General features: G+C 42.6%; 1 protein-coding gene and 1 long non-coding RNA gene across 5 annotated transcripts in view; both read left to right on the plus strand.

Annotated features, from left to right (window-relative positions):
* Positions 1–17,696, plus strand: part of MPP7 (membrane protein, palmitoylated 7) — a 240,166-nt gene that overhangs the window by 30,477 nt on the left and 191,993 nt on the right. For all 4 annotated transcript variants that reach the window (XR_001512606.1, XM_006756156.2, XM_006756157.2 and 1 more), the window contains exon 2: positions 7,299–7,417. Coding sequence is in view for 3 of the 4 variants with exons in the window: in XM_006756156.2 (XP_006756219.1) it covers positions 7,299–7,417 (119 nt within the window). In the remaining variant the exon portion in view is untranslated. The remainder of the gene's footprint in view (positions 1–7,298; positions 7,418–17,696) is intronic.
* Positions 12,522–17,696, plus strand: part of LOC107181898 — a 15,189-nt gene continuing 10,014 nt past the window's right edge. The window contains exons 1-2 of the long non-coding RNA XR_001512607.1: positions 12,522–12,658; positions 14,304–14,305. This is a non-coding gene — a long non-coding RNA (uncharacterized LOC107181898). The remainder of the gene's footprint in view (positions 12,659–14,303; positions 14,306–17,696) is intronic.

Genomic DNA, 17,696 nt, shown 5'->3' on the forward strand with positions numbered 1-17,696 from the left:
CGCCTCTCCTTCCCCCTTCCCTCTGAGATTCATCAGTCTGTTCCATGTTTCCATGCCTCTGGTTCTATTTTGTTCATCAGTTTATTTTGTTCATTAGATACCTTGTTTGTTTCTTTTTCTTTTTAGATTCAATTATTGATAGATACGTATTTATTTCCACTTTGTGTTCATATTTTTTTAATATATTTTATTGATTTTTTACAGAGAGGAAGAGAGAGAGACAGAGAGTTAGAAACATCGATGAGAGAGAAACATCGGTCAGCTGCCTCCTGCACATCTCCCACTGGGATGTGCCCGCAACCCAGGTACATGCCTTTGACCGGAATCGAACCTGGGACCCTTCAGTCCGCAGGCCGATGCTCTATCCACTGAGCCAAACTGGTTTTGGCATGTGTTCATATTTTTTTACCCTTTGCGGTCCCATTTAATTTTTGGAATTCAAACAGTCTGGTACAAATTAATTGACAGAATTGAATGTTGAACCGGTTTGCGGTGTCGACCTCAGCGTTGACGTTGGACCTGCTCCTAGCACCTGGTCTGTCGATTCAGTCTCCCTGTTGGTCCAAAAGGGTTAATCCTTTTTGGTCTTCCTCTTCTTAAAGAATACCCTTCAACATTTTATGTAATACTAGTTTGGTGTTGATGAGTTCCTTTAGCTTTTTCTTGTCTGTGAAGTTCTTTATCTGACCTTCAATTCTAAATGATAGATTTGCTGGGTAGAGTAATCTTGGTTGTAGATCCTTGCTTTTCATCAGTTTGAATATTTCTTGCCACTCCCTTCTGACCTGCAAAATTTCTGTTGAGAAATCAGCTGACAGTTGGATAGGCACTGCACTCCCTTATAGGTAACTAACTGCTTTTCTCTTGCTGCTTTTAAGATTCTCTCTTTGCCTTTTGCTCTTGTCATTTTAATTATGATGTGTCTTGGTGTGGTCCTCTTTGGGTTCCTCTTGTTTGGGACTCTCTGTGCTTCCTGAACTTGTAAGTCTATTTCTTTCACCAGGTAGGGGAAGTTTTCTGTCATTATTTCTTCAAATAGGTTTTCAATATCTTTCTCTCTCTCTTCTCCTCCTGGCACTCCCATAATGCAAATGTTGGTATGCTTGAAGTTGTCCCAGAGGCTCCTTACACTATCTTCGTACTTTTGGATTATTTTTTTTCTTTTTGCTACTCTGATTGGGTGTTTTTTGCTTCCACATATTCTAAATCATGATTTCATTCTCAGAATCCTCTACTCCACTGTTGAATCCTATAAATTATTCTTTATTTCAGTTAGTGTATGCTTAATTTACGACTGGTCTTTTCTCATGTCTTTGAAATTCTCGTTAAGATCCTTGAAATTCTCACTAAGTCCTTGGAGCTCTCATTATATTCTTTGAGCATCCTTAAAACCATTTTTTTTTTGAGCTCAGTATCTAGTAGTTTGTTTGCTTCCATTTCATATTGTTCTTTTTCTGGAGATTTCTTCTGTTCTTTTATTTATGACACATTTCTTTTTTCTGCATTTTGGCCGCTTCCCTGTATTTGTTTCTATGTATTAGGTGGAATTGCTATGTCTTCTGGGATTGGTAGAATGGCCTTATGTAGTAGATATCCTGTAGGGCCCAAGTGGCTCAGCCTCCCCAGTCACCAGAGCTGGGCACTCTAGGTACACCCCTGTGTGGATTGTGTGCACAGTCTTGTTGTCGTTGAGACTTGATTGCTGTTGGAATCACTGGGAAGAATTGACCTCAGGCCAATTGGCTGTGAGGACTAGCTGCAACTTCAGGGGAAGAGTTGCTGTGCTAGAGACACTCCTATGCAGTAGGACTTGCTTCAGTGGGGCTTTGGTGCTCCCTGAGTCTGCTCCTTGAGTGTGTCACTTGTGGATGTGTAGAGTTGTACTCTGGTATGGTCTGAAGCAGTATATCCTGGGTACACCGGCTCTTGGATCTCCAGGGAGGTGCAAAGTCAGCCACTGCCTGGGGCTACCCATCAGGAGCTACAGAGAGATCTGCAGATGGCTGCTATTTGTGTTGGGCTTGGAAGTGCCCAGACAAGTCCAAGCTGTGAAGCAAGGTAGGCAGGTGCTAGTGCTGGGTGTTGATAGGTATGAGGCAGGCTGCTGCTTGTTTAAGAGATTTTAGGAAAGTCTGAAGCCCCTGCAAACAGCTTGGGTGGGGCTTCAAATTGGATGAGCTGAGGTCTCAGGGAATCATCAGGGTGGAGTGAACAGTGTGAGCCAGGCTGATGGAAACTCAGATATGATTGTCAGTCAGCTCTGCCATCGCGGAGTTCTCAGCATAGGAACAATGACCCCTACACGCACCTCTGTCTGGGAGAAAGCCACCCCCAAATTCTTGCTCTAATGCCAGACAATCTAGTTCCTCCCCGTATGTCCTTGGATTCCCTCAAGCCACTACCCCAGCGCTGGAGCTCAGTGGGAGTGAGCCCATGTAAGTTTGTGTGCCGGGCCTTAAAGAGGAACTGCCTAGGTCTCCAGCAGCCTCCGTGTCACGCAGCCACAATCCCTGCTGATTTTTAGAGACTGAAGTTTTGGGGACATCTCTTCCTGGCACTGGAAGCCTGGGCTGAGAGGTCTGGTGTTGGGCTGGGACCCCTTGCTCCTCATGGGAGGCCTCAGCAACTGAGATATTCCTCCTGATTAAGAACACATCACACATGGGTGTTGGGCCAGCCATTCTAGGCCTTCCTCCATGTGCTTTCTTCTTTCTTTCCTTAGTTGTAGGATTTCCATTCAACCACATTTAAGGTGGTTTTGAATGATGGTTGTTCTGTATTTTAGTCTTAATTTTGAGGTAGTTGTGGGATGTGGTGAGTCTCAGCATCTATCTACGCTGCTGTCTTGGTTCTCCAAAATATATATAGTAGAATTCAGAGTCCAGACCCAAACTGTAAGAGAACATTTATTGGATAAATTATAGAGGTAGAAAGAGTAATTCCTAGAAGAAATAGGCTTAGGAAACAAGTTTCAGAGGAAGGGCCCTTGGAGCTTGGGAGTGAGGAAGCCAATGGTAATGTGCCTGTGGTAGGATGGGAGATGGGGAAGGGAAAGGAAAAGGCACAAGGCACAGGTGTACTCTGGGGAGGGAGAGTGCACTTGGTCCTCCGTCCTAAGGAAATAAAGAGTGGAGATTTTAGGGGAGGTCCCAGGGGAAGATCTCGTAGAATATTCAGCAGTTTCCCAGGTGTGTCCTTATTGGGTAGTGGTCTCCACTGATTGATTGGCCGTCACCAGGGCAGGCGGTTGTTATTCCATGCAGCTAGTCCTGATGTCAGCTGTGGCTAGTTTTGTTGCTTATATGGGCCTGGAGCTGAAATACAACTGAGGTTTAAATGTTATTTCTATAGAGCAGGGGTCCTCAAACTATGGCCCGCGGGCCACATGCGGCCGCCGAAAACATTTATCCGGCCCGCCGGGTGTTTTTGCTGCCACTGTGTGCATAGGAATTTGTTCATAGTTTTTTTTAAAACTATAGTCCAGCCCTCCAACGGTCTGAGGGACAGTGAACTGGCCCCCTGTTTAAAAAGTTTGAGGACCCCTGCTATAGAGGAAAGGTCAGGAGTCGAAACTAGTGTTATGCTAGGGGAGGAAAAGTTACCCTGGGGGTGAGGTCCCACCCTACAGTTGATTGTCCATTGTTAGGCACCTGGTGCTTTCCACCCTGGTGACTTTCTGTATCTGGCCCATTGTCCTTGCTCTGCTCACATCTGTCTAAATGCCTATAACATCTATATATTTTTTTAAAAAAAATCTTTGCATTTCTCTGCAATTAGCTCCTATTACTATAATACTTTCCTTATTCCCTAAAATTTTAGCTCAGTATGTACTTTGTGTTGTTTTTCCACTGTTAGGGATTATTTTCTTTAATCTTGAAAACCACACATCTCTCTCCTCTTTTATAAGTAATACTAGAGGGGAGGAGAGTCCCTCAGCCCAGCCTGCCCGCTCTCACAGTCCGGGAGCCCTCAGGGGATTTCATCTGCAGCAGGCAACCTGGCTGATAAGGGGAAGGCACCACCCTCATCACCCTGCTGCTGTTGCCACTGCTGGCTGCCCCAGCCCCCAAGGTGTTTTCATCAACCCGCACTCTAGTTCCTTCACCACGAAAAAATGACAACTTTCTTTAGGCATTTTCAAGGTGTGTCTTTCATAGGATATGACATTTCTTTCTTTCTTTTTTTATCCTCACCTGAGGATATTTTTCTATTGATTTTTAGAGAGCGTGGAAGAGAGAGGGAAAGACAGAAACATCAATGTGAGAGGGACACCAAATTAGGATGACATATAAATTAGGATTGCATAAAACTAGTAAGAAACAGAAAACTCAGGTTTATGAGCTCTGCTTATGGAGAAATTATTGTTTTAAATTTATACATAATATGACTTATTTCCACAAAAAGTTAAGCACTATTTGGGTAAAGTTAACACTTTCCACATGTAAAAGACTAGGGTGGTTTTATTTCTGAGTATGGTATTGTGTCCAGCTGGAATGTATAGCTTAGCTGTTGTTTTGATTTTGAACCATTGCATTGAAATGGCATTTTCATTCTAGAGGAGACCTATTAAGGAAAGAAGTACATTATTTTCTATCACGTGCCTACTCTGTGCCAGCCACAGGGCTAAATGCCTTCATGGGCATTGTTTCAGTGAATTCCTGTGATGACCATATTTGCCACAATTTCTTCTTTTCTTTAAACTTTATTTTGAGAACTGTAGATTCACATGTTGTAAGATAAATTCTGTGTACCCTTGACTTGGCTTCTTCCAATGGTAATTTCTTATATAACTACTAGAGGCCCAGTGCATGAAATTCATACACGGGAGAGGGAGTCCCCTCAGCCCAGCCTGCACCCTTTCTAATCCGGGACCCCTCGGGGGATGTCCGACTGCTGGTTTAGGCCCGATCCCGGCAGTCGGACATTCCTCTCATAATCCTGGACCACTGGCTTCTAATTGCTCACCTGCCTGCCTGCCTGGTTACCCCTAACTGCCCCCCTTTTCCGGCCTTATTGTCCCTTACTGCCTGTGCATGCCAGCCTGATTGCCCCTAACTGCCCCCGTCGCCCCGTGCAGCCTGCAGCTCAATCATTTGGTCATCCTTCACTAACCCCCCTGCCAGCCTTGTCACCCCAGGCAGCCTGCTTGTTCAGTTGTTTGGTCATCCCTTACTAACTCCCCTGCTGGCCTGGCCATAGGCAGCCATCTTGTGAGGGCTTGAGGGTTAATTTGCATATTACCTCTTTATTATATAGGATAGTAGAGATTTACAAGTGGGAAATTGTCATTGATACAATCCATTGACCTTTTTTAGATTTCACCAGTATTACATGTACTTTGTGTGTGTGTGTGTGTGTGTGTGTGTGTATTTTGTTCTGTGCAATTTTCCCATAAGTGTAGGCTACCCTTTTAAATTCAAATTATAAGGTAAACAAGGCTCAGATAATTTATTTGGAATGCCTAAACTATAGGCCTGGGGTTTGATTTTAGGTCTATTTGATTCAAACTTTTGCATTTTCAGTAATAGTAATGATGAATATAATCAATTATAACAATATAATAAATTATAATCGATTATAACATCAGTAGTAATGATGGATAACAATATAATCAGTTATAACATGGCTGAACCTCACTGAGTTACATATGAAACAGACTGAATACTTACTATGTGTCAGAGACTGTTCTAATGTATTAACTCATTTAATCCCCCCAACAGCTATACCTCAGAAGTTATATCACAGTTGAATTAGTACCATTAGTTAAACTAATCATATTACCAAGGAGTAGGCAATTTTTTTTTACTATTCCTGAAATCAGTAATAAAATAGTGATATTCTACCTTCTTTTTACATAATTCATATTTTGCACTTCTGACCATAATCACTGATTTTGGCAGTGGTGATTAAGTGTGTGTGTATGTGTGTGTGTGTGTGTGTGTGTGTGTACATGAAGTGAGACCTGTTTACATTGAGTTGTTTAGAGATACCTTAAAAATATTTATTACATTGCAAATAAGGGCTATTTTAGGCAGGATGCCAGGGTTTTAAGGTAATAAATATAAACCTCTAAGTATACTTAAGGACATAAGCTTTTTCTAGAGATTTTAGTTCTTTTTGGCCAAATACAGCCCCAGGAATGTTTGAATTTAAGCAAATCATTCAAATTACATATCTATCTTTCAAAGTGGACACTAATACATTTGGTTGTGAATTAGTACTGATTATCAGAATACTTAGTGCTTTAGGAAGATAATAGATAAAACGATCAATTGTCCATAATTTACTCTACAATCTTTGCTGTTAAATATTGTGTAAAGTTGTCCCTGTGATGAACAGGAGCACTTATTCAGACCAGAAATAACAACAGTCCCGTGTGTTGTAGATCCCAGGAGGTCTTGGTGTTTTTGTAGACAGCAGACAGAAATAAAAGGAATTTTGTCCTTTTTACCTCATGTAATCCCACTGGGAAATGAAACATGTGCTGTGAGTTGATATTGACTTCTGCCAGGTCACCTCCCTGAAGAGTCTTGGGCAAGCACCATTGCAATATTTCTTGGACAGGAGTCTGACAGCCCCCGAATGAGATGGATGGGCTATGCAGTGTGCTACTGTGGAACACTGTGCTACTGTGCTCCAAGGAAGCTTCCATTGGGGAGCGCCTGTAACCGCATCTTTCAGAGCTATCAGAGCCCCCAAATTAGAGTCAAACATAAACTTAAGTTCTACATAGCTGTGTGTGTTTTCTTGAAAAGTGGGTGACTGCAGTAATGTAGCACAAAGTATGGTTTATTCTGCCTTTTTACACCTTATTTTGGGCATTAGATAATGCAAAGTTTTTGAAGCTATATAAGGAACTATTTGGAAACCACAAAACCTTTTTAGTGGACCTCTGTATCAATTTCTGTTCTTCTAAGGAGGTTTTTCCTATTCGTGACTCACTTCACTCTTTGGCTAACATTGAAGGAATGTAATAACAATTAAGGAAAGGAATGTATGCCTTTTCTTCTTTCATTGAAAGCTTGTACACATTTTCTTTCTCAGGTTATGTAGTAAACTCGCAGGACTGTAGAATGTTGACAACTGTGAAAGTTAAAAACTAGTCTATTAATACATACTTGTTTGGAATGGAAAAATAAAAAAGCTTCCTTTGCTTCTTTGGAGAAGTGTTTTGCTGGATGGTCCAGAATATAAATCCAGCAAAGAAGACATGTTCCAGCCGTCACTTACACACACCTTAAGTGAAATTAATGAGATCACTCTAAGATTACGCTTTGTGTTTTATTTTCATTTTATAGGTCTGTATGAGCTGTTGGCTGCCCTGCCAGCCCAGCTGCAGCCACATGTGGATAGCCAGGAAGACCTAACCTTCCTCTGGGATATGTTTGGTGAAAAAAGCCTGCATTCACTGGTAAAGGTAAACCATGCTGATGTCAGATTCTCTTTGTGGAAAAACATATGGAAAAATATTTTGAGCGCCATCTAGTAAACCAGAGATTAAATTGTTGCTTTCTGAAAACAAAACAGCCTTGTTTCATTTCATTGATGGGTGTGGAAGTTGTTAAAGATTCTACCAAAAATACATAGATGATTTCACTTAATGGTGGTGATTTTGCTGTGCATACTAATGCAGCAAATATGTGGTTGCCCTTGTTTAGAAAACGAATATGAAATAGTAGCAGGAAGGTTTAGACTCTTTATGGTCAGCATTCATGAGCTGGAATTTAACTTAAATAAATAAATGTTCATAGCAAAAATTAGAAGGAATATATTTTCTGAGGTTAAGGATGGCAGCAGTTCAGTAGCCACATTAATTTAAAATAATTTCCTTTAACAAAGTCAACTGAAATTCTAGCAAGCTATTTCTTTTCTTGGCGTGATGCCATAGAAGTGGTATTTTGTGTATAAATACACTGAAGCTAAATACGAATAAAAACAGTGTTTTGAGACAGTTTTAGTAAAGCATCATGTCATGAAAATGATCAGTCACCAGAATTCAGATCTTGCTCCACAGCAATACTGGGAGTGATCAGACTTCTTAAAATAGTAAAATGAGAACAAGAAACTTACTGGAAAATATGCCACTCTTGCCTCTGGAAATATGAATCGAGTTTCTCTCATTTAACTCAAATTGAAAGAAATTTAGAGTCTGTGGGAGCTAGGAACTCATGATGCCTCAACAATATCCAGACCTGTACTTACTTACACTAAGTCTGTATGGTTGTCTATTCTGATAAGATGCTTTTAATTGATGTAGAATATTTGAAAGCGAGCAACCTCTGAGTTGCAATTGCTTCAAAGGACAGGAAAATTATTACTTTTTTTTCCTGTTAAATTGGCTGAAATTTGTATGCCTCAAGCTGTGGCAGTTCTCAAGAAGTGAAAGTGTTGATATGTGGCATTTTTAGCATGACATGTAAAAAGTAGAATGTCTTATTTGCTTATTTAGTTGTTATATAATTGCTAAAGTATTGTTATATTCTGAATAATTTTAGGTAGTTTAGTTGGTCTCTTGAGATGTATTAGATATAGTGTTGGAATTATAGTGGATAAAGTTTATGACTTACTGAGGCAACCATGGAAATATTCCTGTGTCGAATGTGTGGAAGTTGGGTAGGCATGGTTTTGTTTCAATTCATTTTGACAGAGGGATAAAATATATTTTAAATGGCATCATCACCTCTTAATCATTAAATACACATGCCCCAAACAATGGATGCATGTGTGCTTGTATAATTATAGCATGGATACTACCTCAGTTTCCTTACCCATGAAATGGAAATTATAATATCTGTTGACAAGGTTGTTTGGGGGTTTCAAATAAAACAGTGAAAATTTTGGTTCTTTGATTGTTATATAGGTTCAGCAAATGGAAGTAGGCATTATTAAGGAAAAGTAAAAATTTAAGTATCTTAGCATGTGAAAGACCAAAATGAATGACAGAGATGCCACTCTTGCCTTTGGAAGTATGAATCACAGTTCTCTCCTTTAACTCAAACTGAAAGAAATTTAGAGTCTTTTTTTAAAATTTAATTTTGTTTTATTTCTTAAAGTATTACAAAGAGTATTACATATGTCTCCTTTTTCCACCCCCACCCCCGACATTCCTCCCGCCTCCCCTACCCCTGAGTGTCTTGTGTCCATTGGTTATTCTTATATGCATGCATACAAGTCCTTTGGTTGATCTCTTACCCACCCCCCAACCGTCCCCAGGCTTCCCACTGTAGTTTGACAGTCTGTTCAATGCTGCTCTGCCTCTGTATCTAATTTTGTTCATCAGTTTATAATGATCTTTATTATCCATAAATGAGTGAGACCATATGGTGTTTTTCTCAGCTTCCCAGGGGCTGGCGTAGCCTCACAGGGTCCATCTCAGCCTCACAGGGGCCGTCTCAGTCTCATAGGGGCCGTCTCAGCCCCACAGGGGCTATCACAACCTCACAGGGGCTGTCGCAGCCTCTCAGGGGCCGTTTCAACCTCATAGGGGCTGTTTCAACCACTCAGGGGCCGTCTCAGCCTCACAGGGGCCGTTTCAACCTCCCAGGGACCATCTCAACCTCCCAGGGGCTGTCTCAGCCTCACAGGGGCCGTCACAGCCTCGCAGGGGGTGCCGCATCCCACGTTGGGAGTGAAGGTGCAAGTCAGAAGCTCTTCTCGCTGTCTCTCCTGCTGCTCCCTTGCATATCGCCGATGCTGAAAGTTTCTGAGAGCAGTCTGCAGGTGCTGGACATCATAGTTTAACTGGTCAACACAAAGTTTGGCATTCTGTCTTTTGTTGGGCGGCTCTTGCTCTACAAAATCTCCAGGTGTTCTTGGTGGCTGAATATCTGGAATGCTTGCTTGGATTTCGTTTTCTACTAAGTGCACAGACTGCTTGTCTGCCGTCTCCTAGTGTCCCATGTGAGACTGGATCTGGTGGACCTGCTTGTGCATTTGCTGGTACAGTGGTTCCATGTTGCCAGCTCAGCTGGGTCCGGCTCCGGCTTCCTCCGAACCTGATTCTGCTTCTTGAGTGTGTCCCTTATGTATGCGAGGAGTTGAAATCTACAGTTTGTTGGGTTAGGCTGCAAAAGCACAGGTGGTTCCTTTTGTGCCACTGGCACAGCTTGGGCGGGGATGTAAATTGAATAGGGCAAGGTCTCCGGGAATCACCAGGGCGGAGCAAAGAGCAATGGTGTCTCTGAGACTCCTCACCTCTCCGCGACTCCGTGTCTCCGCATCCCTGAGTGCCGGCGAGCAGCTCCGTGAGAAAGCCACCCTTGCTCTCCGACCCGCTGCAAGGCCGTCCCACCCCTCCTTGTAGGGGTCTGGGACCTCAGAATCCCACCCCAAACAAGCTCAGTGGATTCGAGAGTTTGTAACCCCTTCCGATTGAAAAAAACCGCACATCCAGTTGCAGCCCGCCTGGCATGTAACTCCGTCCCTCTGTTCTTGGCGCCTCTGTACATCCTACTCAGTCTCAATGCTCTTCTTTCTTTCTTCCAGTCGTAGAGCTTCCACTGGGCCAGCTTTCCCATGGTTCCGAATGATAGCTGTTTGTCTTATAGTTGGTAGTTTCAACATTGTTGTGGGAGGCAGCACCCACAGGTCTGTACCTTACGCCGCCATCTTGGTTCCTCAGTAATTTAGACTCTTAATTGAGTCTGTGGGAGCTAGGAACTCAAGTAAGAGATGGTTGTTATTTCTATTAAAAAATAAAACCAATCTGTAAAATGATTCTTAGTTACACTAACTGTTGCTTTTTAAACATAGGTTTTGTTTGTTTTTTTCTTTTAAAATGTTACCTTTATTGTTTAAAGTATTACAGGTGTCCCATTTTTCCCCATTGACCTGTCTTCACTCTTCTGTCCCCTCCCCAGGGCTTCACCCCACTATCATCTGTGTCCATGGTTATGCCTTTATGCATGTAAACTCTTTGGTTGCCCTCTTCCCTCCCCTGCTCCCCCTTCCCTCTGAGAATCCTCAGTCTGTTGCATGCTTCCATGTCTATGGATCTGTTTTGTTTGTCAGTTTATTTTGTTCATTAGATTCCAATATGAGTGAGATCATATGATACTTATCTTTCTCTGACTGACATTTCACTTAGCATAATACTCTCTAAGTCCCTCCATGATGTCCCAAAGGGTTAAAGATCCCTCTGTTTTACTGCTGCATAGTACTCCATTGAGTGAATGTACCACAGCTTTTTTATCCACTCATCTACTGATGGGCACTTGGGCTGTTTCCAGATCTTAGCTATTGTAAATAGTGCTGCTATGATTAAGCACAGGCTTTTAAAGTGTATGTCAAGAAGTTGTTAGGAAGTATACTGGAGAGTATGGATATCTGGTTTTATAAAAACAGGGAGGCAAATAAATTGATGTTGCCAGTGTTTAAATAGCACGATAACGTGTATTATTTCAAGTGTTTTTCAGTAATTGTTTAAAATGTATTTTTAAAATTAGTTTTCTTATGTACCTTTGGTGTATTCTCAGTTGTGAATAGTTTCCCCTATACCCAGCTTTTATCACATGCAGACCTCAGGGTGTTCTTTGACCCATTCTATTAGTTTTCAAGGACCAACAGCTTAAAATGCCTTCAAGAGGCAGGATCATGGGGTTGTAATTCAAACAGCTGGAACAAACTGCTTAACTGGATTGTAGGTGTCTCTACTGGAGGAGGGTGGATAGAACCTCAGCTTTCATACATAAATCTTGATAGAGAAAAAGGAATTTGTTTGAAAAGATTTGTTTTAGGATGAATCAAAATGTGCTTGAATATAACATTCTTTTGCCTGCAGTTGAAGCTGTTGATATGTGATTTAGAAATGGGGCAAGACAAAATATGATTTCATTCTAGCATAAAATTTTCATAGTTGTCATTTTATTTTTTTAAAAAAGGGGCTGTTAACCCTAACAGTTTGGCTCAGTGGCTAGAGCGTCAGCCTGCGGACTGAAGGATCCCAGGTTCTATTCCGATCAAGGGCATGTACCTTGGTTGCGGGCACATCCCCAGTAGGGGGTGTGCAGGAGGCAGCTGATCGATGCTTCTCTCTCATCGATGTTTCTAACTCTCTATCCCTCTCCCTTCCTCTCTGTAAACATCAATAAAATATATTTAAAAAAATAAAAATAAATAAAAAAATAAGAAAAGGGCTGTTAAATCATCACACAGTTTTAAATACTTATACTTTTATTTTGTATCTAGAAGCCCTATCACGAATTCATGCACCAGTGGGGTCCCTTAGCCTTGCCTGCGGGATCAGGCTGAAACCAGCTCTCTGACATCCCCCAAGGGGTCCCAGATTGTGAGAAGGCACAGGCCAGGCCGAGGGACCCCACCAGTGCATGATCGGGGCCAGGGAGGGACAGGGGAGGTTGGCCAGCCAGCGAGGGACTGTCGGAGGGCTCCAGGGGGTGTCTGGCCTGTCTCGCTCAGTCCTGATTGGCTGGACCCCAGCAGCAAACTAACCTACCATTTGGAGTATCTTCCCCCTGGTGATCAGTCCATGTCATAGCGACTGGTCGACCGGTTGACTGTCCGCTCCCTGGTGGTCAGTGCATGTTATAGCTAGTGGTTGAGCGGCCTTAGCATATCATTAACATATTACACTTTGCTTGGTTGAACGGACAAACAGATGTCTGGGCACTTAGCATATTAGGCTTTTATTATATAGGATGTAAAATATACTTAAGGAGAGGAAGTCTAGCATTACAGTCTGGGACAGGTATGCCATGCCACTTTGGAAATTGAGCCACACTCTGGTAGGAATACCATAAGTTATGAGTTTGTCACTGCAAAAGGAAATATGATGATCCGGTGTTAGCTATGGATTTTTATTTTAGAAGAAAAATTTCTAAAGAGAGAATTTGAATAATAGAAACTGTGAGCATGAGATTTTAGAAGTATCAGAAGAAAGATGGTACCAATAGAAGACCTAGGGAAATATCCTATCTAATAAAGAGAGAATATGCTAATTGACCCTCATGCTGTCACAAAGATAGTGATGCCCACAGCCAGTAAGGAGGGAATATGCTAATTGACTGCCATACCCTCAAATATGGCAGCACCCAGTCCCCTAACCCCCGCCGGGATGGCAGGCGTGGCAAGGGTGGGCCCACCCCTAGGCAGGTCTGGCCTTGCCTTGCACCTGCTTCCAGAGTCCCCCAGTCCCCTCAGCCCCCCAGCCGCCCAGGGCCAGCCTGCAGCACAGGCAAGCCTCAGATGTCGGCTGCCCAGCTGCCTAGGGCTGGCCGGAGGCGCAGGCAAGCCTTGGATGGTGACTGCCCAGCTGCCCAGGGCCACCTGAGGCTCAGATAACCAGGGCTGCCTGAGGCTTTTACTGCCAGCAGTGGCAGCCTCACCCCTGATTGGCCTGCAGCCCCTCCCCCTGGCCAGCCCTGCCCCTGATAGCCCCCCCCAATAAGAGGTGGGGCCTGGTGGCCAACCTCCTGAAGCCCCTCCCCCCTGCTGGCCCTGCCCCAGAGGGACCCCCACCACTCTGATCGGCCCAAAGCCCCTCCCGCAGCCATCCCTGCCCCTGATTGCCCCCCCTACCCCATTAGGGGGCTGGATCAGCTGGCCAACCTCCTGCAGCTTCTCCCCCCGCCCATCCCCTTGGGCTTTTGGCTGGTTGCCTCTGCCCCTGATTGGAGTGGGGTGTCAATCAGGGATGTAGCTGGCTGGTGGGAGGGGCTGTGGGCCTATTGGGGTAGTGGGGACCAATCGGGGGCAGGGCCAGCCAGGAGGAGGGGCTGTGGGCAGTCAGCTGGCCGGCCACACCCCCGATCAGGGTGCGGAGGCCAATCTGGGGTGGGGCCCACAGCCCCTCCCCACAGCCGTCCCCACCCCTGATCAGCCCCCAACACCTCGATCTGCTTGCGGCCCCTTTTCCCAGCCAGCTCCACCCCTGATCGCTCCCCCACACCAATAGGGAGTGGGGCTGCAAGCCAACCTCCCACTGCCCCTCCCCGGGCTGCTGACCCCCAATCAGCCCCCCTACCCTATTCAGGGGCAGGGCCAGCCCACCACCCACAGTCCCTCCCGATGGCCGGCCCCGCCCCCAATCAGCCCTCCACCCCAATTGGGGGCAGGGCCCGCTGGTCAATCGCCTATGGCCTCTCCCCCAGCCAGCCTGGCCCTGATGAGGCCCCAATTGGGGTGGTCCGGCCGGCCAACCTCCCGCCGTCTCCTCCTCCCGAAAGGCCAGGCCCTATCCACCCCATTGGGGCTGGGCCGGCTGGACCCCATTGGTGCACAAATTTGTGCACTGGGCCTCTAGTCATATATAAGAATGGAAATACAGCCTGGTTGGTGTGGCTTAGTGGTTGAGCATTCACCTGTGAACCAAGAGATCACGGTTCAATTCCTGGTCAGGACACATGCCCAGGGTTGCAGACTCGTTCCTTAGTAGAGGCTGTGCAGGAGGCATCTGATCAATGATTCTCCCTCATCCATGTTTCTACCTCTATCCCCCTCGCCCTCTCTCTCTAAAATCAATAAAAACATATTTTTTAAAAGAAAAAAAGAATGGAAATACATAAAGATGTGGAAAGACAAGAATGTTAGCATTCGCATGATCCAGTGATAGTCATAGACCACCAATATGCATTGAGCCACATTGTTTTATTGAATATTATAATTACATAATATTATATTAGTGTCAGGTGTACAACATAATGATTTGACATTTGTATATATTGTGAAATGCTCACCACGATAAGTATTTATCCACTATCCCTATCCTCTGTCTCTTATGATGAGAACATTTAAGACTTACTTTCTTAGCAACTTTCAAGTTTGTTACAATATTATTGACTACATTCTCCATGCTTTACATCCCCATGGCTAATTTATTTTGCAAGATTGTACCCATTTCACCTACTCCAGCCCTCTCTCTTCTGGCCACCAATCTATTCTTTGTATCTGTAAGATTGGTTTTATTTTGTGTTTTAGATTCTACATAAAAGTGAAATCATGTTGTGTCCATCCATGTTGTTGCAAATGGCAAGATTTCATTCTGTTTTTTTGTGGCTGAGTAATATTTGCATTGTGTATATGTACCACATCTTTTTTATCCAATCGTCTATCAGTGGACACTTAGATTGCTTCCATATCTTGAATATCATAAGTGATGCTGCAATGAACATAAAAGTGCACATGTATTTTTGAATTTGTGTTTTCATTTTCTTCAGATAAATACTCAGAAGTGGAATTGCTGGATCATATTTTGAATTATTTGAGGAACTTCCATACTATTTTTCATAGTGGCTGCACTAATTTGCATTCTCACCAACCAAGCATGAAGGTTTCTCCATATCCTTGCCAACTCTTGTTATTTATAGACATTTTGATGATAGCCATTCTGACTGTTGTGAGGTGGTATCTCATTGTGGTTTTGATTTGCATTTAACTGATGATTAGCGATGTTGAGAATCTTTTCATGTGTCTGTTGGCCATCTGTATGTTTTTTTGGAAAACTACCTGTTCAGATCTTCAGTTCATTTTAAAAAAAATTTTGTTTTGTTTTGTAGTCTTGTTTTGTTTTGTTAATTGTATTATATGAGTTCTTTATATATTTTGGATATTAACCCCTTATCAGATTTATGATTTACAAATCTTCCCTCATACAGTAGGTTTTGTTTTCAGTTTGTTGATGATTTCCTTTGCTTTGCAGAAGTTTTTTTCATTTGATGTAGTTCCATTTGTTTATTTTTGCATTGGTTAACCTTGCCCTTGGTGTCAGGTTCAAAAATGATGTCAATCTATGTTTTCTTCTATAGTTTAATGGTTTCAGGTCTTACATTCAAGTTTTTAATCCAGTGTGAGTTATTTTTTGTGTATGGTATAAGATATTGGTCCAGTTTTATTATTTTGCATTTGTTTGTCCAGTTTTCCCAACACCATTTACTGAAGAGATTGTCATTTTTACAATGGTATATTTTTGCCTCATTTGTCATAAGTTAATTGACCATATATGCACAGGTTTATTTCTAGGCTCTCTATTCTGTTCCATTGATCCCTGTGTCTGTCTTTATTCCAAAACCATATAATTTTGATTACTATAGATTTGTAATTTGGTTTGAAATCAGGGAGCATGATGCCTCCAGCTTTTCTCTTCAAGATTACTTTGGCTATTCAGGATCTTTTGTGGTTCTGTACAAATTTTAGTGTTATTTCTTCTATTCGTGAAAAATGCCATTGGAGTTTTGATAGGAATTGCATTGAATCTGCAGATTACTTTGGGTAATATGGACATTTTAACATTAATTCTTTTAATCCACAAGCATAGAATATCTTATATTTATTTGTGTTGTCTTCATTTTCTTTCATCAGTGTCTTATAGTTTTCAGTTTACAGGTCTTTTCTTAAATTTATTTCTGGGTATCTAATTTTTTGATGCAATTATAAGTGGGATTGTTTTCTAAATTTCTCTTTCTAATAGTTTGTTGTTAGTGTATAAAAATGTAATAATGGGAGATATCTGTAATACTATCAATAATAATATATTTTTAAAAAATGCAACAAATTTTTGTATATTGATTTTGTATCTTGCAACTATTCTGAATTTGTTTATTAGTTCTAACAGTATTTGTGTGTGTGTGTGTGTGTGTGTGTGTGTGTAGTCTTAGGGTTTTCTATAGATAAAACCATGCCATCCATAAAAAGTGACAGTTGTACTTCTTCCTTTCCAATTTGGATGCCTTTTATTTCTTTTTCTTGTTGAATTGCTCTCACTAGGACAGACATTACCTTTTAAATATTTGCATATGTGAACAGGGGCAGGAGGGGAAAAAAAGGTAGTTCTCTGAATTTTATCTATTTTGTGATTCTGAAGTACTTTAACCATATCACAAATTGATATTTTCTTTTGTTTAAAATTAGTTTTAGAGAGGAAAGGATAGGGAGAGAAAACATAAAAATGAAAAAAAAATGTTGATCATTTGTCTCCCATAAGCACCCTAACCGGGGATTGCACCCATAACCCAGGTATGCCCTGACTGGAATAGAATTTGAGACCCTTTAGTGTACAGGATGGTAATCCAACCAACTGAGCTTTTTCTCAAGAAAACTTTCCAGATTCTGTTATTGGTGGAAGTGGAGTTCCTGGAGTGCTGTGAGGAAAATAATTTCCTGAGGCCCCTGTGGGAGGATGGGGTTTCATAGAAAACTTTATTGATGATGTAAAATTAAGGGTAGGTCCCCCTCCAAGGTTTCATTTCTGTACCGCTCGCCATGGAAGATGTCTTCAGCGGGGCCAGAATTAAGGCCACTGCCCAGAATTTCTGCTCCATATTAAAGTCCAGTCCAAACTCTGGCCAGCTTATTAGTTTGTGTTCCCAGTTGCAGTCAATTGAGTGTGGGGTCCTCATGGCTGTGGGTCATGTGGCTACTTAAGGCCACATGGCTATGAAGAGAGAAGAGGTGAGTGCATGGGTGAGTGTGGGTCACGGAGTAGGGAACTAGAGGATTAGTGACGTTGAGCATCATTTCATGTGTCTCTTGGCCATCTGTATGTCTTCTTTGGTAAAAAGAAGCAGGGAACTCTTTGGGGATTTTAAGCAGGAGCTTCTTCAAACCAATTAACTTTTTAAGTTTTCCCTCACTTCTGATGGGGTCCACCCTCTAGCCCAGTGGTTCTCAACCTGTGGGTCGTGACCCCTTTGGGGGTTGAACTACCCTTTCACAGGGGTCACCTAAGACCATCGGAAAACACA

Source organism: Myotis davidii, unplaced genomic scaffold (assembly GCF_000327345.1).
Source record: "Myotis davidii unplaced genomic scaffold, ASM32734v1 scaffold494, whole genome shotgun sequence".
NCBI classification, from domain to species: domain Eukaryota; kingdom Metazoa; phylum Chordata; class Mammalia; order Chiroptera; family Vespertilionidae; genus Myotis; species Myotis davidii.